Source organism: Nannospalax galili, unplaced genomic scaffold (genome assembly GCF_000622305.1).
Source record: "Nannospalax galili isolate Female #2095 unplaced genomic scaffold, S.galili_v1.0 scaffold899, whole genome shotgun sequence".
Lineage (NCBI taxonomy): Eukaryota > Metazoa > Chordata > Mammalia > Rodentia > Spalacidae > Nannospalax > Nannospalax galili.
The window spans coordinates 769,446-792,892 of record NW_008343202.1 but is presented as its reverse complement, the minus strand read 5'-3'; the positions used below and the strand labels follow the sequence as shown (position 1 = coordinate 792,892).

The following is a 23,447-nucleotide window of genomic DNA, read 5'->3' as shown; positions in this document are numbered from 1 at the left end:
TTCAACACCTTCTTCTGACCCCCGTGGGCATTTCATAATGGGTGTACTTACATGTAGGCAATACATGCATATGCATACAATAAAAATAATAAAATACTTTAAAATAAAAATAGATAAATAAAATTTAGGAATATTGACATGGCTGGGGGCATTGCTCAGAAGTAGCGCATTTGTCTAGCAGGCCCCGAGTTCAATTCCTAGCATACTGTAAGGGGGTGGGGCGGGGAGGGGGAGACAGTACATGCCTGTCATCCAATCACTTGGGAGATGGAGGCAGGAGGATTAGGAGTTGGATACCAGACTAGGCTATGTCAGACACTCTCAAAAAACAGTTGACAAAAGGTATCACTACTTACTTGTTACATAGAGGAAAAATTTATAAGCAAGATGAGTTCATTTGAAATTTAACTTACTCATCTTGCACTGAACAGAACACATGTGTTTTGCATTAAAACTTTAGAACTTCGGCTGGGTATATAATTCTGTTGGTAGCTTGCCTGGGGTGTGTGAAGCCCTGGGTTTTGAATAAACTGGGTGTGCTGATGGACATCTGTAATCCCTGAACTCAAGAGGTGGAAGTAGGAAGATGAAGAGTTTTAAGGTCAGGGGGCTGGAGAGATGGCTCAGCGGTTGGGAGCATTGACTGCTCTTGCATAGGACCCAGGTTTTTAATTCCCAGTACCGACATGGTGGCTTGCAGCCATCTGTAACTCCAGTTCCAGGGGAATCCAACACCCTCCTCTAACCTTCGTGGGCATTGCACAACATGGGTGTACTTACACACATGCAGGCAATACACACACACAAAAAGTTCAAGGTCAGGCCAATGAGATGATGCCTCAGTGGGTCAAGCTACTTGTTGCAAAGCCTGACCTGAAGTCAGTCCCCAGAACCTACAAGGTGGAAGGAGAGCCAATAAGTGGTTCTTTGACCTCCACAGGTGTTGTTATGAACACACTCACAAACATAGGCAAATACACAGTAAATAAATAATTTTAAAAGTTCAAGGTCAGGCTAGGTGTGGTGATGCACACCTTTAATCCAGCACTTTGGAAGCAGAGGCAGGCAGCTGAGTTTGTCCAGCCTAGTCTACATAGCTATTTCCAGGACAGCCAGAGCTACATAGTGAGATTCTGTCTCAAAAGAAAAGTTCAAGTCGTTAGCCTGAGATGCATAAGATCCTGTCTCAAAAAAAAAAGACTGCTTGGGGGTTGGAGAGATGGCTCAGCGCTTAGGAGTACTGACTGCTCTTGCAGAAGACCCAGGTTGGATTCTCAGCACCCACAAGTTGGCTGGACTTAAACACATACTTGTCTGTTTGTCAAGACTGGATGATGGGGGACCTGAGAAGATATCTCAGTCAAGTAAGGTGCTTGCTGTGCAAGCATGAGAACCTAAGTTCAATCCCCAGAACCCATGTAAAAAAGCTGGGCATGGGGGCTGTATAGATGGCTCAGTGCTTAAGAGCACTGGCTACTCTTGCAGAAGACTTAGGTTTGGTTCCCAGCACTCACATGGCAGCTAACAGCCACTGTCTTTAACTCTAGTTCCAGGGGCCCTCTTTTGGCCTCAGCATTGCAGGCACCAGTGCACTTAAATACATGCAAGCAGAACACTCCTGCACATTAAAAAAAAAAAAATGCTGGGCATAGTGGCATGTGCTTGTAATCTCAGCACACAGGCAGACAGAACCTTAGGGCTCCCTGGCCAGCCAGTGTAGCCTATTCAGTGAGTATCAGTCCAGTGAGAGATCCTGTCTTAAAAAAACAAGGTGTGCTATGCCTCAGGAGCAAGACTGGCTGAGGTTGGAACAACCTCAAACTCCTCAGCATTTAAACCTTATACTTTTCATCACAACTGTGAGGAAACTGGTACACACGTCTGTCAGTCAGTGAGTGCACTGTTTAACACTTCTATGCATGTATTAATACCCGTGGGACTGTGGCTCTTCTATGGGGTTAATGAGCATGTCTTTCACTTGCACTGGGCCTAGGCTAGCCTGATTTTGATACCCAAGCACAGGTGGCCCTGGGGTGATGGAGCAGTGTTTTACCAGCAGCTCTTAACAGTGTAAGCATCCATGAACACAACATGAGCATCCATGCAGCAATTTCTCAGGAGTGCATTGAGCTACAGCTGAAAACTGACATACAGAAATTACTTCACATACTTCTCAGCAGGACATAGCTCTGAGCCTAAGGACAGTCACTCATTACTCCCATATTAGAGAAGTTTTATTGTCACCTCTAATGTCCCCTTCTAACAGATCACCACAAAATCCAAACCAGAAGTCCTCTGGGTGTTATGAACAGGGCACCTGCTCTGTTGAGAAACTGCCTTTCATTTGGGGAGCAGAGGTTACGCTGGCAGTGAGGTAGTTTTGGCTTTAAAATGTAAATGGTCTGGTTCCCAAACACTGTATCTTCGGCAATGAATGGTGATACCTGGTTTCATTGGCAAGCCTCCAGTATCTCTCTCGCAAAAGAAATGCCGCAGTTTTGGGTTGTCTCTGACGAGTGAAGATTCCCTTTCGGTTCCCTATAACTCTCAGTGGTGCTGAAGAAAAAAGAAAAAGCAAGGGACTGGTGAGATGGCTCAGCAGAAGGCACCTGCCACCAAGTCTGACAACCTATGTGCCATCATGGTATGCCCCCCCAACACATACATACATACCCACACATGCACACTAAGTAAATGTAATAAAAAATTTAAAACAAAAGGGCTGAGCTGGGTGTGGTGGTGCACACCTTTAACCCCTGGGCACGAGAGGCAGACGCATGGGAGGCAAAGGCAGGCGGATCTCTGAGTTCAAGGCCAAGTGGAAACTAAACAGGAAAGTTCTCTTATGGTGTAAGGTTAGCCAAAGGGATGTCTTATAGGGTAAAGTACGTAAGTATCACTGTTCTCCCCAAACACTTAAACTTCCTGGTACATTAATTTCTAGTCTATATGAAGAAGAAAATTTCAAAACAGATTTTCTTATACTTGTAAAATAATATTTAAAATATTTTGAAGGTGCATGCCTTTAATCCCAGTACTTGGGAGGCAGAGGCAGGTGGATCTCTGAGTTCAAGGCCAGCCTGCTATATATAGCTAGTTCCAGCCAGGTCTACACAATGAGACCCTGTCTCAAACATATATATGTAATGGAAATTGCTGGGCATGATGGCGCATGCCTGTAATCCTAGAATTTGTGAGGCGGAGGCAGGAGGATCACAAGGTTGAGTCCAGCATGGGTCACAGAGACTGTGTCAAGAACAGAGAGGGAATGGGATGGGGGAGAGAAACTAGAAGTCTAGAGGTGTGGGGAGAAATCAAACATTCACTCATTTGGAAACTTAAGTGGGTGTCTTCCCTTTTTGTGAAAGTACAGACCACATTCTCTTTGAAGACCTGAACTTTATTCAAAATGCTTTGGAACTTACCTGTATTTGGGAAATGTTTTTTTATAATTCAGTAATATGAAACAATGAATTATTTATCAAAAATACATCCAATCTGAGGCCTATTTTCCCCTTTTTCAAATATTAATCTTATTTTCTGTGTATGAGTGTATTAGCTGTGTGTGTGTAAGTGCACCCATGTCATGCAGTGCCCATGGAAGTCAAAAGTAGGCACTGGATCCCCTGGAACTGGAGTTATGGACGGTTGATAGCTGCCATGTAGGTGCTGAGAATCTGAGAGAACCTGAGTCCTCTGCAAGAGCAGCCAGTGCTCTTAACTGCTGAGTCATCTCTCCAGCCCCCATTTTTCCCCTCTTAATTATTGTAAAATAGACCAGGTCCTTTACTATCTCCCCAGTCCCATTTTCAGTATTCTTACAAACAAATGATTAGGCCTGAAAAGGCCAACATGAAAAAATTAGAAAATGGTCCAGTCCATAAGCTAAACAGTCACTTACTCTGGTTAGTCATGAAATCGGCAAAATTCCAGATGAGCTCTCCAACCACGTATTCTTTGCGTTTCTGATCTAGAACTGAATGGTAATTCTCCAGGAGAGCCTTCTGGTACTCCTCACTGAACATGAGAGGCGGATCCTGGGATTCAAAGCAAAGAGAATGCAAGAATCAGAACTGTTGGAACTGAAATGTTAGATAAAAATAAAAGATCCACTTGACAAGGACCAAAATATCTGTGTTCATGGTGGGCTGTACTGACTGCAGGACTCAGCTGACACAGCCAGGATCTGAGGTCACCCAGCATGAAAATGATTTTTTTTAATATTTTATTATTTTTATTTTATGTGTATGAGTGTATTGCCTGTGTGTATGTGAGTGCACCCGTGTCATACAATGCTGCGGAGGTAAGAAGAGGGCTTTGGATTCCCCTGGAACTGGAGTTAAGGACTGTTCATAGCCGCCATGTGGGTGCTGGGAATCACACCAGAGTCCTCTTCAAGAGCAGTCAGTGCTCTTAACTGCTGAGCCATCTCTCCAGCTCCCAAAATGATTTTAAAAAAACAACAACAACAAAAAAAAAAACACCTTCAGTGGGGTTGGTAGCACACACCTTTTAATTCCAGCACTTGGGAGACAGGCAGGTAGATCTCAGTTTGAGGCTAGCCTGACTACATAGTGAGTTGCAGACCAGACCAGTCAAAGCTACATAGTGAGACCCTGTCTCAAAAAAAACCCATCTTAATTAGTAACTCTGTATTTGCCAGTGTGTGTGTGTGTGTGTGTGTGTGTGTGTGTGTGTGTGTGTGTATGTTGGCCAGAGGTTGTAATCAGGTGTCTTACTCAATTATGCTCCACCTTAATGGTGCAGGGTCTCCTGCTGAACTCAAACCATACCATTTCTGTTAGTCTAGCTAGCCAGCTTGCTCTGGGGACTGCCCTACCACCCCGCCTCTGCTTCTTAAGTGCTGGATTACAGGTGGTCTGCCACACCTGCCTGGCACTTATGTGGGTGATGGATCTGAACTCTGGTCCTTGAATTTACATGATAAGTGTTTTACCTGCTGAGCCATCTCCACAGGCCCCATTGCTACCAATTCTCAAAGCTAAATTACTTTGCCTCAACTTTTTTTTTAAAAAGTCTTGGTCTTTTTGAGACAAGGTCTCTCTGTAACCCTAGCTTGCCTGGAATTTGTTATATAAACCAGGCTCACAAAGATGATTTTTATTATTCTTTTAAAATCTTTTGTATATTTGTGTTTGTGCGCATGTATGCATGTGCACACATGGGCACAAGCATGTAGAGATCAGAGGACTACCTTGGGTGTCAGTCCTTGCTTTCCACCTTGTTTGAGACAAGATCTTTTTTTTAAAAAAAATATTTTTATTTTATGTGTGTGCGTGTATTGCCTACATGTAGCTAGGTGCACCTGTGTTGTGCAATGCCTGTGGAGGCCAGAAGAGGGTGTTGGATACCCTGGAACTGGAGTTAGATGGTTGTTAGCTGCCATGTTGGACACTGGAAACTGTGGGTCCTCTGTGAGAGTAGCCAGTGTTCTTAACTCCTGAGCCATCTCTCTAGACCCTTTTTTGCTTTTTTGTTTGAGGTAGGGTCTCCCTGTAGCCAAGCTGGCCTGGAACTCACTATGTAGACTAGGCTGGCCTCAGTCTCACTGAGATTCACCTGCCTCTGCCTCCCCAGTGCTGGGATTAAAGGCTTGCACCACCACATCCGCCCAAAGGTCTCACTTGTTTGCCACTGTATGTGCCAGGCTAGCTGGCTAGGAAGCTAACAGAGACTCTCCTGTCTCTGCCTGCCAGAGAACATAGATAACAGATGTGTTCCACTGTGCCAGGCATTGTGTGGGTTCTGGGATTTGAACTTGGGTCCTCATGTTTATGTGGCAAGCACTTTAACCCACTGAGCAGTCTCCTGTAGCCCAGGCTGGCCTGAAACTCAACATATTGCTGAGGCTAGCCTTGAACTGCCTCCATCTCCAAAGTGCCAATACAGATGTGCCATCATACCTTAAAGGAAGTAGACCTGCATTAATACACTTAATCAATTCAGTTACAGTATTCACAGTATAGACCCTCATACCATACCTGAGTAGGGCCAATACAAACCTTTTCCATCACTGCCAAGGGTCTATTATTTTTTTACCTTTTTGAGACAGGGTATTCCTGTAGCCACAAATGGCCTGGAACTCATAGAGATCCACCTGCCTCTGCCTCCCAAGGGCTGGGATTAAAGGCATGAGCCACCATACCTTATTTATTTTTATGTGTTTGAGCATATTGCCTGCATGTGTGTTAAGTGCACTCATGTTGTGCACTACCCACAGAGGTCAGAAAAGGGCATTGGATACCCTGGAACTGGAGTTAAGGACCATTGTTAGCTGCCATGTGGGTGCTGGGAATCAAACCTAGGTCCTCTGCAAGAGCAGCCAGTGCTCTTAACCACTGAGCTATCTCTCTAGCCCTGTTTGTTTTTGAGGCAAGGTTTAAAAGTTACTGTTGGGCCAGGTGTGGTAGCACACACCTGTAATCCCAGCACTCGGGAGGCTGAGAAAGATCATGAGTTTGAGGCCAGCCTAGACAACAGAGAGACCTTCTCAGGAAAAAGAAACCAAACAAAACATGATGTGGGTAGTAGGTGAGAGGCTATGTGGAAACAAGGCCAAAAGGGGGCTGTCTCTGAGGTCCCCACATGCTAGGCCAAGGTTTACACAGAGGGGTGTCAATGTGTATAGGTGTCTGAGAACTGCAGCACGGTCCTTCATTACAACTGAAGGCAGGGAAAGTCTGGGGAGCGACTGACATCGCTGTCCAGCCGAGTGACAGAACAGAGGGCTGTACACCACTCACCTGGTGAAACCCTGTGATTGCTTCTGCTCCATACTCGCTCTGAATAATAGGCTTCTGGTGAGTCTTATACCATTTCTCAAACTGGGTCTTCAGCTGCAATTGAATCACCTCCAAGTGCCCATAGTCGTGGTACCAAGAATAGTAGCTGTTCACACAGATCACGTCCACATAGGGAGCCTGGGTCGAGAACATTAGCATGAGCTTAGTAGTCATGAGCTCCTCTTCTGGGAAGGTAAGAAGGGAATGCAGAGGGTGACTGAAGTTACCCTGCCCCATGTGCAGGAAATAAAGCCAAGAAGTGACCCAAATCAAGCCAGTCTATAATGCTGGACTAAGGCTCCCCTTGGATTCTGAAGGGAACAAGAAGCAAAGTAGGCCGTCATCCAAGTTCCCAACTGCCCCAGTTACTTTTGATTGCTGTGATTAAAAACTCTGACCAAAAACAACTTGGGGAAGAAAGGGTTTATTTTACCTTATATTTCCCAGGTTCATTACTGAGGGAAGTCAGTGCTGGAACCTGGAGGCAGGAACTGAACCACAGACTGCTTACTGACTTGCTCCTCTGGTCCACACTCAGCCTGTTTTCTTCTACAACTTTGGATGGCCTGCCCAGGGGTGGCATGGCCCACAGTGACATGGGCCCTCCCGCATCATTCAACAATGAAAAAAAAAGGCTCATAGACATGCCCACAGACCAATCCAATAGAGCCAATTCCTCAACTGTGGTTCCCTCCACCCACATGTGTCAAGTTGACAACTGAAGCTATCCAGCACACTAGCCCTACTGGACTTTGCTTCTTTCAATTCCTGCCACGGGCCTACCATCACTTTTGCCTGGAGATGTGATCCATCCAGAAAAATAGATGTAGTTTTTCTCTTCACAGTTTATTTTTTGAGATAGTCTTATAGCCTAAGCTGGCTTCAAACTCCTGAATGCTGGGATCACAGGTATGTGTTACCCTGCCAGGCTGTGTCTCTAGAGCAGGGACATCACAGCAGAGGCTGTATGGAGACACTAGGAAGGCCCATATGCATGGGAACACCCTTAGAGCCCAGGTGGGAGTTTTGCTGGGTGTCCTGTGCCTGGCCTCTTCACCTGGAGGTGTTGGCTTCATGAAGTAGCTCTGCCTCAAACTCCTATGTAGCCAAGACTGAACTAATAATCCTCCTACCTCCACTACCCACTTCCCAAGTGCCTGTGAATTAGAAGCATGTACTACCATATCTGGTTTTATACTGTGGTGGGGACTGAACACAAGGTTTTATGTATGCTACATCCTCAATCCTCCAGTCAATTTTGAGGGGGTGCTGGGGGTGCACCCAAAGGGCTTGTGCATACCAAACACACACTGGACCACTGAGGCATGTTCCCAGGCTCCCTCACAAAGAATCTTACCAGATACCGTGCAGAGGAAGTAGTGCTTACAATAGCAGATCAGCTAGATTTCTTTATAGGCAGTGGTGAGGCAACAGTAGGATAGGGACAGGAAGGCCTCATGCCCAAACACAGTAGTACTAGGACTGGGCAAGAAAGAGTCCTGCATCTAGCTGGTGCCTGCCCCCCCCCCCAACTCTCTCCCTCTTTTTCTAGTGAAAATATTCAGCTCCAAAGATTTGCTTTGACTCCAGAGGTCTTTCCCCAGTGACCACAGCCCCCTCCAGGCTGTGAAGGGTAAATGCAGGCAGCAAAGAGCTGCTGAGGTCAGTCAGAGCCAGTTCATGAAGCAAACACCTCCAGGTGAAGAGACCAGGCACAGGACACCCAGCAAAGCTCCCACCTGGGCTTTGAGCACGTTCCCATGCATATGGGCCTCCCTAGTGTCTCCGTGCTGCCTCTGTTTTGAAGGGTGTGCTCTAGGGACACAGTGAGAGAACCCAGGCTAACAAGGCTTTCTTCATCCATGTGAAATGGTAGTTTCAGTCTGGCAAAGCAACACACCTGTGATCCCACCACTCGAGGGGCTAAGGCAAGGAGGATCACAAGTTTAAGGCCAGCCTGAGCTACATAGTCAGACCTTGTCTCGAAAAATTAAAAGGGCTGGGGTTGGAGAGATGGCTCCACAGTTAATACTTCATCCTGTTCTTGCAATTAACCCGTTTAGTTCGAAGCACCTACTTAAGGTGTCTCAAAACTGCCTGTTAACTCCAGCTCCAGGGGATCTGACAACTTCCAAGGGCATTTGCACACATGCAAAGAGACACATACAGACAAATACATATGATTTTAAATAAGGTCTGAGATGTAGCTCCATTGGTACAGTGTTGTCTAGCATGCACAAGGTCCTGGGTTTGATTCCCAGCACCACCTAAAATGGGGTGTAGTGTTTCAGGCCTGTAATGCTAGCACTGGAGAGGTGGAGGCAGGAGAATCAAAAAGTTCAAAGCCAGCCTGAGTTACATGAGACCTTGCCTCAAAAATAATATATTAAGAGGGCTGGAGAGATTGCTCAGTGGTTAAGAACACTGGCTGCTCTCGCAGAGGACCCAGGTTCAGTTCCCAGCACCCACACGGCAGCTAAAACTGTCTATAACTCCAGTTCCAGGAGATCTGGCACCCTCTTCTGACCTCAGACACTGCATGACACGGGTACACTTGACATACATGCAGGCATAACACTAATACACATAAAAATTAATGTAAAAAACACTATATTAAAATAATAAGATGGCTTCTGGGGGCTGGAAAGATGGCTCAGCAGTTAAGAACACTGGTTGTTCTTGCAGAAGACCCGAGTTCAAATCCCAGCACCCACATGGCAGCTAACAACTGTCCATAACTCCAGTCCCAGGGGATCCGACAGCCTCTTCTGACCTCCACAGGTATTGCACGACACGGATACACTTACCTACATGCAGGCAACACACGCATACACGTAAAAATTTTTTTTAAAAGACAGCTTTTGGATTTCCAGTTACAATGTTTCTCTTTCTGCTGCACTTCCTTCTTCTTTACTGCCCTTTGGCCTCAGGCATTTTCTTGCTCCCAAGTGTCAGTGGGCTGCTGTGCCCAGGCCAGTGAATGCAGGGACAGTGAAGGGGCTGCATGGTGCAGAAGAAACTGGGCTGCAGAGCCAGCAAGGAGCCATCCCTTTGATTTTTTTTTAAATATTATTTTTATTTTGTGTGTATGAGTGTATTGCCTGCATGTATGTAAGTGCACCCATGTCATGCAATGTGTAGTACAGAGGTCCCAATAAGGCATCAGATCCCCCTGGAACTGGAGTTATGGATGCATGCTGTGGGAACCTCAGAGACAGCCCCTTTTTGGCCTTGTTTCCACACAGCCTCTCACCTACTACCCACATCATGTTTTGTTTGGTTTCTTTTTTCCTGAGAAGGTCTCTCTGTTGTCTAGGCTGGCCTCAAACTCATGATCTTTCTCAGCCTCCCAAGTGCTGGGATTACAGGTGTATGCTACCACACCTGGCCCAACAGTAACTTTTAAACCTTGCCTCAAAAACAAACAGGGCTGGAGAGATAGCTCAGTGGTTAAGAGCACTGGCTGCTCTTACAGGGGTTCAGTTCCCAGCACCCACATGGTGGCTCACGACTGTTTATAACTCTAGTTCCAGGGGATCCAATACACTCTTCTGACCTCTGTGGGCATGGCATGACACGGGTGCACTTACATACATGCAGGCAAGATACTCATACACATAAAATAAGAGTAATTAAAAAAAAAATTTAAAAAAAAAAAACAACCCTGAGCTGGATGTGGTGGCTCACGCCTTTAATCCCAGCACACTGGAGGCAGAGGCAGGTGGATCTCTGTGAGTTCAAGGCCAGCCTGGTCTACATAGTTCCAGGACAGCTGGGGCTACAGGGAGGCCCTGTCTCAAAAAAGACTAAAAAAAAACCAACCCTGAGTCTACACTGTGAACAAGTACATTGCCCTGGATGTAGCCCAACCTCCTTGGGGTTAGAAGCCACACTGCTTGGCAAGTAAGCAAAGTTAAGTCTCTTTAACCTTAAGACCAGTTGTGAAATCACTGAACTGGCAACTCCTGGTTCATGTTAGCAAGTATGACAAGACTAAAAGCCAAGCACAGGAGAGCACAGACTGCAATGGGGACCCCCACAGGCTCACCCCCAGGTCTGCATCATATTTCGCGTTGGTCACAAAGGTCACAGGCCGGGTGGGGTCCAGGGCTTTGGTGTGGGTGATCAGCGTCCTGTCCATGGAAGGCAGAAGACAAGCCTGTCAGTCTGGGAAGACTCTTGGACACCTTTCTCTTCTACCTCCCATCCCCACCGCCCCCCCAGCCACGATAAAAAACTGCCATTGTTTCCCTCCGGACCTTAATGTGTGTTGCAGGTGAGCTAGCAGTGTGTAGAGATCTAGCTCAAAGTCATGGTCCCCTACAACGATTTCTCTCTCCCACTATGATTCCCAGTAAACCAAAAGCCAGCCTGCTCTCACAGCAGGGAGCAGGTACACAGAACTGAAGTGAGACACTGCCAAAAACTAGGTTCTGAAACTCAGATGACATTCTTGGATAGGAAGGGATGGGTAAGAATTAGGACAGGATACTGTTTAATGTAACAGGCTGGTGCTGAGGGTTTTGTGGTAGCTCATGGCTAAGAACATGGCTGCACGGAGCCTTGGGAACAGAGACCCTGGTACAAGCTGAAAGTCAAGGCGTGCAGCAGGAATGATGAAGGGGAACACAGGACCCAATGAAACAATCTCAGGGGACACAATTTGAATTAAGAGGTGGGCCGGGTGTGGTGGTACACGCCTTTAATCCCAGCACTGGGGAGGCAGAGGCAGACTTCTGTGAGACTGAGGCCAGCCTGGTCCATACAGCAAGTTACAGGCCAGCTGGGGCTACAGGGAGGGCCTGTCTCAGAAAAAAAAAGAGAGGCTAAGACGGCTCAGCAGTTAAGAGCACATATTGCTCCTACAGAGGACTTGATTTCAGTTCCTAGCATCCATATAAGATAGCTCACAACCACCTGTAACTCCTCCAGATGGAGGAGATCCAATGTCCTCTTCTGGCCTCCACAGGTACCTGCACTCACATGAATGCATATGCCCCACACACACATATAAAAATGTAAATATCTTTGGCAGCATTTTCCCATACCAAGTTGTTGACTTCACTTCAGCCTTGGTTTTGAACACATAGTATGTGCACTTTGCACTGTATACATCTTGCAATGTCATGAATGTTGCCTGAACACCTCAGCTCAGATGTTATGAACTGTAGTGTTGTTAGTGTATATAAGCTGTTCAAACAGCTTATCATGCTGGAAACTTCCAGGTCAGGGAAAACCTGTCTGGGCTACTCCAGCCTGGCCAGCCTTGTCCATCTGGTCTTGTCTCTCCCATCCCAGAACGCATGCATCTCCCTCACCACCTCCTTGAAAAGCTTGTCTGGAGGTCTCAGGAACCTGTACACTTCCCCTTTGAGACAAAAGTTCTATCCATTCAACCCTAGCTCAAAAGCCGTTTGTACCCCCATAGCTCTGGAGAACTATGCATGTCCATAGCTATCCTTTGCCCAAGCTAGGGACACCCCTCAAGGCCTCTCGGTTCTACAGACTCAGCGAGCTCAGGATACTGCATAAAATTGGGATGCAATGTTGGTTTTGGGACGCTTCAGTGGTCTCTGCTGCTTCTATGGTAAATAGTGTAATTTGCCCCTAAAATTGACAACCACGTGACAGAGAAGTGGGGCTGAGGGTGTAGCTCAGTAGCAGCATGCATGGACAGGGCCCTGGATTTGATCCCAAACACCACAAAATAACTGAAAATTTGCATACCAGGGCTGGAGAAACGGCTCAGTGGTTAAGAGCATTTGCTGCTTTTGTAAAGGACACGGGTTCAGTTCCCAACACCCACAAGGCAACTGACAATCATCTCTAACTCCAGTTCCAGGGGATCTAGCACCCTCTTCCACCAGCACTACATGTATGTGGTGCACTGACATACATGCAGGCAAAACATTCATAAATATAAAAATATTTTTTAATTAAAAAATTGCATGCCATTAAAATCCCATTTCAAATCGTTTACGTATGTAAATTGGTTTTACAAGGGTGACCCCAAAGCATCACAGTGGTTTTCTATGATTTTTAATGTGTTTCTATCTATAAAAGATTTAATAAATAAATGCTATGTGTAGTTTCATATACCTGTAATTCTAGTACTGAGCAGGAAGTAGAGGCAGAAGGATCAACAGTTAAAGGCAAGCCTTGGCTACATAGTAATAGCAAGTTTAAGACCATCCTGGGTTATTTGAGACCCTAGCTCAAAAAAAATAACAAAAAGGGCTGGACTCAGGTTTGGCTCCCAGCACCCACATGACAGCTCATAATCACCTGTAACTTCAATTCTAGGGGGAACCTGACACCCTCCTTTGACCTCTGCAGTCAATGGCACACGTGGTGCACATATACACATGCAGGCAGGCATACTTAGCACATAAACAAATTTAAAACATTTTCAGGCATGGTGGCTCATGTCTGTAATCAGCACTCAGGACACAGGCAGGAGGATCACTGTAGTCTGAGTTCAGCCAGGGCTACGTAGAGAAATTGTGTCAGGAAAAAATGATAATAAAATAAAATTAGGTAAAATCTCAAATTCTGTATTACAAATTAACTCTAGATTTCATTTCTAGTGTGACTAGGTCTGTCTTACTGGGTGGGAAACCCACAATTTGGGTGGGTAGATTTGTTCCCTGGAAATGCTGGGGTGTGTGATGGGTGCTTGTGAAAGTCAGCGTCTCCTGCAAGGCTGACTTCAGCTCTGCAGTCTGCCAGTCGGGGTTGCACCAGGCCAAAAGATGAGCTCACAAGCCTGACCAGCCCAGGGGAAGAAGGGCACTCACTTGAAGTAGTAACCAGCGGGTTTCAGTGCAGAAGAGGGCTCATTGGCCACAGACCACATCACGACAGCTGGATGGTTCTTGTCCCTGCGCACCAGCTCCTCCATCACCTCTAGGTGGTGCCGAAGAGACTCGTTGCCAAAACTCTGGCTGTAGAGCCAGAAAGGAAAAGGTGTGGATGTCACCAAAGGCTGCAGAGCTGGGCGGGCTGGGCAGTGTGGGTGGTGAGCACTCACGGCAGCACGATGCCCACACCAGGACACTCATCGATGATCACAATCCCATAGCGGTCACAGAGCTGTAGAATTTCCTCTGCGTAGGGGTAGTGGCTGGTTCGGAAGGAGTTGGCACCGAGCCAGCGTAGGAGGTTGAAGTCCTTCATCACCAATGTCCAATCAAAGCCCTTTCCTCGAATCTAGGGGACAGCAGAGCAGCATGACACCTGCCCCCTGTCGCTGGAGAGGACTCACTTTCTTCTAAAGCCAGGCCCCTGCAGTCACCTGATCTACCCTCTGTCCAGGCCCCACACAAACTCCAGCACAGGGTGGTGTCTTCAGGGCACAAGAGGAAGGGGAAGGTCAAGAAGATGGCAGTGACCTCCAGCAGCCTACACAGGGACACCGCAGCCACAACTCACGTCTGCATCCTCATGCTTGTTGACTCCGTGGAAATAGAAAGCCTTCCCATTAATAAGGAACTTGCTCTCTGTGACAGCCACCGTGCGAATCCCTACGGGGAGGGTGTAGAAGTCAGACACAGGCCCAGCTGGTACGGTCATCCTCACCTACAAGAGACAACAGGCCAAGCATGAGGACCCTGGCAGACTGCCACCCTTCAGCAGGGAAGACAGCGTCCCCATACAACTCACATGGGCAGTGGTTCTGGGGTTGGTTTCCATGTAGCCCGAGCTGTCCTGGAACTCACTTTGTAGACCAGGCTTGCCTTGAACTCATAGAGATCCGCCTGCCTCTGCCTCCCAAGTGCTGGGACTACAGGCGTGCGCCACCACGCCCGGCTAATATTTTATTATTTTAAAATTCTTATTTTATTGTTTTTTGGCTTTTTGAGACAGGGTCTCCCTGTAGCCCCAGCTGACCTAGAACTCACTATGTCGACCAGGCTGGCCTGGAACTCACTGAGATCTGCCTGCTCTGCCTCCCAAACACTCGGATTAAAGGTGTGCACCACTACGCCCAGCTTTTTAAATTATATTTATATGTATGAGTGTATTGCCTACATGTGTGTAAGTGCACCCATGTTGTACAATGCCCTCAGAGGTCAGAAGAGGGCATCAGATCCCCTGAACTGGAGTTACAGATGATTGTTAGCTGCCATGTGGGTGCTGGGACTCAAACTCAGGTCCTCTGCAAGAACAGCCAGTTCTCTTAACTGCTGAGCAATCCTTCCAGCTTCTGGTTCTATTTATCAGGGGCTTTTTTGTTTGTTTTTTTAACATAGGGTCTCATGCAGCCCAGGCTGGCCTTAAACTCACAATGTATCTAGGGATGACCTTTGAACTCCTCATCCTCTTGCACCCACATCCCAAATACTAGGATTATAGGTGTGTGCCACCACACCCAGCTGTTTATTTTGTTTTATTTATTTTATTTTTATTTTTTGGTCTTTTTGAGATAGGGTCTCCTTATAGCCCCATCTGGCCTGGAACTCACTATATGGACCAGGCTGGCCTTGAACTCAGAGATCTGCCTGCCCCTACTTCCCGAGTGCTGGGATTAAAGGTGTGCACTACCATGCCTGGCTGTTAAGTTGTGTGTACTGGTGTGTGTTTGGGTATGTGCACAAGAATGCACGTGCCTGAGGAGGAAGCCACAGGCATTGGATACCCCCAGAACTGGAGTTACAGGTTTGAGCCACTCAATGTAGGTGCTGGGAACCCAATTCAGGTACTTTGCAAGAGCAGTGGATATTCAAACTACTGAGCCAGCTCTCCAGCCTGTTTGTTTTTTGAGAAAGGGTTCAGTTATGTGTCCTAGGATTACTTGGAAATATGTAGCCAAGGTTGGCTTCAAACTCATGGCAATCCTCCTGCCTCACCCTTCTGGGTGCTGGAATTGTAGGTATGTACCAAGTTTGACTTAATTTTTAAGCGAGGCATGATGGTGCATGCCTTTATTCCCAGCACTCAGGAGGCAGAGGCCGGCAGATCTCTGTGAGATTGAGGCCAGCCTGGTCTACATAGTGAGTTCCAGGACAGCTGGGGCTACAGGGAGACCTTGTCTCAAAAACACCAAAAAAAAAAATTATTATTTTATATGTGTTTTGCCTGCATGTACTTATGTGTACCCATGCATGCAATGTCTGTAGATGCCAGAAGAGGGTGCCAGATCCCCTGGAACTAGTGTTACAGTTGTTAGCTACCTGTGGGTGCTGGGAACCAAACCCAGGTCCTCTGCAAGGGCAGTTAGTGCTCTTTGCCACTGAGCCATCCCTCCAGTCCCTGGCTTTTTTTTTTTTTTTTTTAATGAGATCTCACCATGTTGTTCAGGCTGGCCTAAAATTCCTAGACTCATTTGACCCCATTGTCCCCTAGACCAGCTAAAAAAGATCTGCATATCCCACAAGCTTGCAAGCTGAGATGCAGAAACCATCTCTGTCTTTGAGAAGGCAGAACCTGCTCTTTCGACCTGCTCCTGATATCTGGACTTTTCCACAAAGGGTGAGAAAAGGCCAAAAATCTGGGACAGTGCCTGCCTAGTTACCTGTCCGTCTCCTGCTGAAGTCACAGCCACCAGGTGGCAGCCAAAGGCTTTCCGACTGCCAGTCCCAAATCACCATTACCTCCAAGGAGTACAGGTAGGCAGGGTGCTCGTGCATCAGGTAAGGCCACCAGAGATGGGCACTGGGCACCCACAGCTGACCCTGGTCCCCTGTTCCCTGGGCCACGACTTTGCCTTCCTCATCCAAAAGTCGCACTTCTAGCTCGAAGTGTTCAGTGCCCTGGACAGAAATCTGGTAATTCACTAGCCCTGTGAGAAACAAGAGATCCAGATAGAGGCAGATGGGAGCACTCTGTAAACACCCACTCCCAGAAGTCACCTCAGGCCCCAAGAATCCAGCAAACAATGGCTTGGTTTTCCAGTTCACTATGCAGGGAGGGAGACTGAGGCGGGTACAATAGAGGAGTCACATGACTTATGCTGAGCTGTGTCACTTTAGGAAGACCCTACTCCTCACTGTGCCTCACTTCTTGGCAAAGTGAGGTCAAGATGATGGGTGATTTCTGAAGCCCTCATTGGCTTGGGAGGGCTGGGTCTTGGCTTCTGAAGGTGATGGAACAGATGAGGGTTCCCAGATGCTAAAAGCCTTTTTCTGAGGGATTGTTTCCTCTCAGGAATTGAGATAGGTTGGGCTCAGCCTAGTGCAGATCCTCCTGTCAAGAGCCCTCACCATTTTCTTGGTCCACATCAGTGGTCACAGTGATGTCATCAATGTAGGTGGTAGGGGTGGTATAGAGGACCACAGACCGATGCAGTCCCGCATAGTTAAAGAAGTCAAAGCTTGTCTCTTGGACAAAGTAACCATTTGGATACCTAGAGCAAAAGAACAAAGTCAACTGGTCCTATGTCTTTTTTTTTTTTTTTTTAAATCTTGTGTGTGGATGTAAGTGTGCATCACGGTGCACATGTGGAGGTCAGAGGACACCCTCGGGTGTTGTTCCTCATCTTCCACATCGAGACAGAGTCCCTTGTTCTAGTTGGTCTGAGAGCTTCTAGAATCCACCTATCTCTACCTCCCAATTCCCCATGGGAGCACTGGAGAGCCCTGGTATTACAAATGGGACCTACTCCACTCAGCTTTACATTGGTTCTTGGGCTACAAATTCAGGTCTTGATGTTTGCCTAAGTGCTATATCCACTGAGACATCTCTCTAGCCCTCTGTACCCTTTGATGTCAATTTATGTGTGTCCCCCTCCCCCGGTCTCCCCAGATTCAGGGCTGAGGCCACCCTGTCCTTAGTGGGAAGCCCACTGGGCAGGGCAGGGAGTGGGAATGAGGTAGGATGCTGCTCACATGGCGGTATCAGTCTTGTAGATGATCATCCCAGGAGGCAGAGTGTGGAGAGTCAGTGTGTTGTTGATGGCAATGGTGATCCGGCAGGAGGACAGGGGCCCACTCTGGACCAGCTTGCTGATGTCAGCCTCAAAGGGGAGGTGGCCCCCCTCATGCTCTGCCACATGAATCCCATTCACCCACTGAAGACACAAAGAGAGAAGAGTAGAGGGCAACAGGCCATGGTGTAAAGAGGGCTCTGCTCTCGGGCACTCCCTTCCAAAAGTGTAACATATGGGGGGCCCAGGGCCCTGCCACCAGCCTGATGGGGAAATGGAGCTCCCACTGAGCCAATGAATCACCCCTTTCCCTGGCCCCAGGCACAGATCCCTACTCAGCAGCCAGGACTATGGTCCTTCCACCAGCCACACCCCACACTGACCACGACGGCATAGTAATGGGCACTGTTGATCCTCAGCACCACTCTCATCCTTGTGTCTTGTGTCCATCGTTGAGGCAGGGTTGCTTCCCTCTCGTACCATACCCAGCCAATAAAGTTCCGCAACTCTGGCTCTTGGGTGATGTCATTGAAGCTGGAGGGAACTGGCATGTCCAGGGTTGGGCCCCACTAGGGAAAGAAGAGCTGGAGTCATGGATGGCGATACAGTTCAGGTGCTACAGTGTTTACCAAGCATGTATGAGACCCTGAGTTCCATCCCCAGCACTGCACTAAAAATATGGTGATGCATGCTGGTAACCTTAGCATTTGAGGGGTGTAAGCAGGAGGATCAAAAGTTCAAGGGAGGCCAGGCATAGTGGCTCATTCCTTTAATCCCAGCACTTGGTAGACAGAGACAGCTGTATCTCTGTGATATTGAAATCAGCCTGGTCTACATAATGAATTCCAGGCCTGCTGGAGCAACAGGGAAATCCTGTCTAAAAAATTAAAAAAAGAGGAATCTGAGAGATGGCTCAGCAGTTAAGAGCACTGCTCAGCTCAGGTTCTGTTCCCAGCACCCAACATGGCGTCTAACAACTGTCCCTAACTCCAGTTCCCTCTTCTGCCCTCTGCAGGCACTATACTCATGAGTGCACTTAACATACAGGTTAAACACTTATACTTAAAATAAAAATCAAAACAATAAAAGTTCAAGATCTTCCTCAGACGTTCTCAGTTATATAGTGAGTCTGAGGCCAGCCTGGGATACATGAAACTGTCTAAAGAGGTTTGTTATTCACAACTGCACCCTCAGCACACTGTACAAGCCCAAACACACAGGAGGGACTCCGTAAATACTTGTTGAATGGGAACGTTGCTAAAGACGAGTGAACCTCACAGTTTGTGTAGAAAACTGTTGAAGCCAAGTTCTTCCACTTGGCAGATGGCACCAGGGCCTTGATCTCCATGGAAAAGGGTGACCCCAAGGCTGTGACACAGCCTGAGGCAGGAAGGACGAGACCCTGACTAAGAGGCAGATGACCACAGCCACAATGGGGAAGGCTATAGCGGGGGCAGGGGCCCCTAAGCTGAGGAGACTGAGAAAGCACTCAGGCCTCACTTCCTCTTTCATGAATGCTGCCAGCAGAGCTGAAAATTGAGTCTAAGCTGGTATGGTGTCTCATAGCCTATAATCCCAGCACCTGGAAGGCTGTGGCAGCAGGATTGCTGAGGCCAGCATGGGCCACTGAGTGAAATCTGTTTCAAACACAGACACAACACACACACACACACACACACACACAAAGAGGGGGCTGGCAAGATAGTTCAATGGGTAAAGGCCAATTACCCATTAGGCTTTTTTTCCAAGCCTAATGTCCAGAATTCAGTCCCTGGGATCCACACTTCAGGGACTTCCCCAAGTCATCCTCTGACCTCCACATGCACATGGCATGCACACACACACACACACATGAATGTAATAAAAGAATGGAAGAAAGAAGGAGGAGGGAAAGGAAAGAGAGAGAAAGGAAATGAGTAATGAATCTGGAGAAGCAGGGCTGGTGAGTGCGCAGTCTTGCTCCATTCTACTTCAGTACGGAACTCTACCTAGTTAGGAAGGGAGAGTGGGGATGGGTCCTCTGCTGGCTGTGTGCCAAGTCCTTTCCTCTCTCTGACCCTTGCAACCCAAGGTCCCTCCAACCCTGACAGAACAGAGCCCTGTGATCCTGGCCCCCAGATTTATGCAGTAAGCAGCATCCCCTATGGACAGAGCTGGGGTTCAGCTTCTCCCTAGGAGGTGTGGAAGGTCAAGCAGGAGCCCTGCTCTGGGATGCAGGAGGTATGCACAAAAACATGGACTTGAACCAGTGTCCAGTCTATAAAGAGGAGGGTCAACACACTGGAATCATTTCCTCCATGCTTCCATGCAAAGCCAACCATGGTCGAGCAGGACCTTTGACTTATCTTCACATAGGCAGAACTGGTAAAAGAAAGGAGCCAGGAGCTCCTCCCAAGCCCATGTGACCCCTGAGGAACAGATCCTCAAACAACCTTAAGAGTAAAAATAAATCGGTTTATCTGGACCAGCTGTATGGCCTTAAACACCCAAAAAGAAAGTATAACCAAAGATTAAAGGGGCCAATATAATTTTATAAGAGTCCATATATATAGCCAAAGGTTACATAACAAGCAACAATGCCAGACAGGCAATACCTTCTTTTGAGTTGTTGGCCCAAGTGGCCAAAGGGAGTCCCAGATAGTAACCCAGCATAGAACTCGGAAAATGAAGAGCAGATCCCAATCTTATCTAATGGAATATTGACAACTGATTGCTGCTAGATGAGGAACAGCTGACCCTCCTAAAACAAAGACCTCTAGATAGGCTGACTAGATTCACCAGAAGGGCAAGTAGTATGGAACGGCTGGGGGTGCCAACAACACGGCCGACAGTAGCAGGGATATCAGAGTATAAGGGCTCTAGTGGGGGGAGGGAAGCTATGGGAGGGTGCTAACCTGGAAGTGGGTGTAAAAATAATAAATTAAATAAATAAATAAATAAAAATAAATTTTAAAAAAATCCACTCCAGCACTGGGGAGGCTGAGGCAGGAAGATCACACGGATGTGCAGGCCAGCCTGAGTTAGAGTGAGACCCTGCCTCAAAACAAAAACAAAAGGCTTGGGGCTAGAGAGATGGCTCAGATAGCTAGAGCAGCACTGGCTGCTCTTACAGAGCGGCAGGGTTTGGTTTCCAGCACCTACATGGCTAACAACAGTCTGTAACTCCAGTTCCAGGGGATCTGACCTCTGACCTCTGACCTCTGAAGGCACTGCACTACACAGGCGAACTTACACACATGCAGGCAATACACTCATACACATAAAATAAAAATAATACGATATTAAAAACAAAAAATAAAAGGCTCAGTAAAAAATGCTTGCCTGCCATGCACAGGGCCCTGAGTTCCATCCCCAACACTACAAATTAAAAGTTATAAAAAAGATCTAGTCCAAGCCGGGCGTGGTGGCAGACGTGTTTAATCTCAGCACTTGGGAGACAGAGGCAGGCGGATCTCTGTGAGTTGAAGGCCAGCCTGGTCTACACAGTGAGTTCCAGGACAGCTGGGGCCACAGGGAGACCCTGTCTCAAAAAGACCAAAAAAAGGTCTATTCCTTAGGGCTGGAGGCGTGGATCGATGATGCAGTGCCTGCCTGGCATGCATGAGGCCCTGGAGTCCGTGCAGTCCACCGCCTGCCGGGTCCTGCTTCCTGTTCTGGTCTCTTCCCTCTCCAAGCCTGCTAGCCCATTAATCTTTAACTTCGCCTAGCCGTGCACAAGCGTCTGGCGGTGCAGGGTCACCTCATCCCATCCCCGGAAGCTTCCAGACCCGGAGTCCCCAGGGGCGCGCACCTCCCGCAGCGGCCGCCGGTACCACTGCTGCTCGAAGCCCAGCAGCCGGTTGTCGGAGAGGTCAGCGCGGAAGCTCCATAGTCCGTCCAGCGCCTTGAGCTCCCGGGACGGGGTCTCCCTCGGGAAGAGCATCCCGCCCTGCAGCGCCAGCGCACAGCCGCACAGCAGCAGGCCCAGAGCTGCCCAGCACGAGACCCGCTTTGGGGACATGCTGGCCTTAATGCCGACTGTTCTGCGGCCGGGTTTTTAGCCGCGCGCTCCGCGAGCCCAGGGGCGAGGAAGAGCGTGTTAAGGCCCAGGACGGTCACGTGTTCCGTGTGACGCCTCCTGCTCCATGTTGGTTGAGGGCAAGTGCTTGCACAACTGCTGGGCAAGGATTTGAATAGGAATTCCTATTCTTCCCCAACCCCAAAAGGTAGAAAGTACTGGGTCACCTTCCCATAGGAATGCTGGATACCCCTGCCAGCCTTATCCTCCACCTTCCCACACACTCACCCTGGGACGGGTGTGGGGGGCGGGGAGGAAGGGGGGGCATCTGAAGTCCCAGTCCCCACCATAACGCCCTTCTTTCCAGACACCTTTGAAAGATTTGGGAATTGGGGCTCAAGGGGGACTAAAACGAACTGTTGGGGGTAAGGAGGTTTTTAGAAGTCATTAACCATGGTCAAAGACAGACAGCATGGCGGGGACTCTGAGGGGAATAAGGGCTTATGTGGCAGAAGTTGGCGGTGGGGCGAAGGTTCCTTCTTGTAGCTCCCTTGGGAAGGGAGGTGATTTCACAGCACAAGCCTGCAGCCAGGCTCTCTGATACCAAGACAGGAAGCAGGGAAGGGAGAAGGGAGGCGGAAGGAGGTGTGGCCCCCAATATTTCCACTGATGTAACATCCCTTCCTGAGGAGAGATCCTGCTACCCGTAGTTCTGTGAGCTAGAGATTGACGATGTGCCAGTGGGTGTCCGGTTGGCACCTGAGAGAGCAGGTTCTGGGTCTGGGATTGTGGCCTGAGCAGCAGTCTGCTCTGGACTCTTCATTACAACCTGCACCTTAGACTTGAGTGACATAACACAGACCCAGGACAAGCTTCTTTCGTGCCTTGTGGTGTTTGTCCTGCAAGGGTCTTGAACTTGGGTGTTGGAACGCCCAACTCCACCCAGAGCCCTAAGGCTCCCTCTTTGTAGTGCAGGATGACTGGGTGTAGTGGTGCAGGTCTGCAAGCTCAGCATTTGGGAAACTGAGGATTGCTGAGAATCCCAGGTCAGTCTAGGCTACATGGAAAGTTCAAGAGGAACCAGAGCATCATTGAGACCCTATTAACAAACAAAAAAAGAGGGGCTGGAGGAATGACTCAGAAGTTAAGAGCACTTCCTGCTCTTCCAGAGGACTGGGGATTCAATTCCCAATATCCACATGGTGGCTGATAACCATCTGTAACTCCAGTTCCAGGGGCTTCGACTCATTTTGGCCTCCAAGATGCACTTGCAGCCATACAGGCAGAGCACTCATACACATAAAATAAAAATAATATAAATCTTTTTTAAAGTATATATGGTATATATAAATATATTAAATTATATTATTAATTTTATAGATGATTGCTATTTTGTTTTTCATAGGTTTTTGAATTCTCCAAGCTTCCTATAATGAAAATGCATTGTTTTTTATAATCAGAACCAAACCAGTAAAAAAGTGAATGGGAGGGGGGACTGGAAAAATGGCTCAGTGGTTAAGTGCATATTATTTCTTAAGAGATCCTGAGTTCAGGTCCCAGCACACATGTTGGGTGACGAACAACTACCTGTAACTCCAGCTCCAGGGGATCTGACCCCCTCTTCTGGTGTCCTTGGACACCTGCGTGCCCATACAGGTATACACAAACACACACACACACACACACACACACACACACACACATAATTACAAATAAACTAAATCTTTAAAAAGATGCAAAGAGAAAAAAGCATCTGCTCTTATACATTAATTTATTTTTCCTT

The 23,447-nt window shown here is 47.8% G+C and overlaps 1 protein-coding gene across 2 annotated transcripts; it reads right to left on the bottom strand.

Moving 5' to 3' along the window:
* Window positions 1-2,216: 2,216 nt before the first annotated feature.
* Gusb (glucuronidase beta) lies at window positions 2,217-21,750 on the bottom strand. 2 transcript variants are annotated; one of them, XM_008839153.3, is made up of 12 exons: window positions 21,458-21,750; window positions 18,051-18,236; window positions 17,630-17,811; window positions 17,006-17,148; window positions 16,397-16,584; window positions 14,235-14,381; window positions 13,834-14,012; window positions 13,601-13,747; window positions 10,852-10,936; window positions 6,765-6,941; window positions 3,902-4,037; window positions 2,217-2,556 (listed from the first exon to the last, which is right to left on the bottom strand). In XM_008839153.3, the coding sequence occupies exons 1-12, from the start codon at window positions 21,665-21,667 to the stop codon at window positions 2,387-2,389; spliced, it is 1,950 nt and encodes a 649-aa protein (XP_008837375.1). In that variant the 5' UTR covers window positions 21,668-21,750; the 3' UTR covers window positions 2,217-2,386. The 2 variants fall into 2 exon arrangements, 1 of the variants encoding a protein (XP_008837375.1); XR_003850467.1 differs by lacking the exons at window positions 2,217-2,556; window positions 3,902-4,037; window positions 6,765-6,941; window positions 10,852-10,936; window positions 13,601-13,747 and having other exon boundaries at window positions 13,871-14,012; window positions 16,318-16,584.
* Between the last annotated feature and the right edge of the window lie 1,697 nt (window positions 21,751-23,447).

Bases quoted from the DNA above. Each gene is read 5' to 3' on its own strand.
- Gusb (XM_008839153.3), bottom strand. From the start codon at position 21,667: ATGTCCCCAAAGCGGGTCTCGTGCTGGGCAGCTCTGGGCCTGCTGCTG. The intron at 13,748-13,833 runs GTGAGTGCTCAC...CTGGCTCTACAG, and splicing joins GGTGTGGGCATCGTGCTGCC to CCAGAGTTTTGGCAACGAGT. The intron at 6,942-10,851 runs GTGAGCCTGTGG...TTCTCGACCCAG, and splicing joins AATATGATGCAGACCTGGGG to GCTCCCTATGTGGACGTGAT.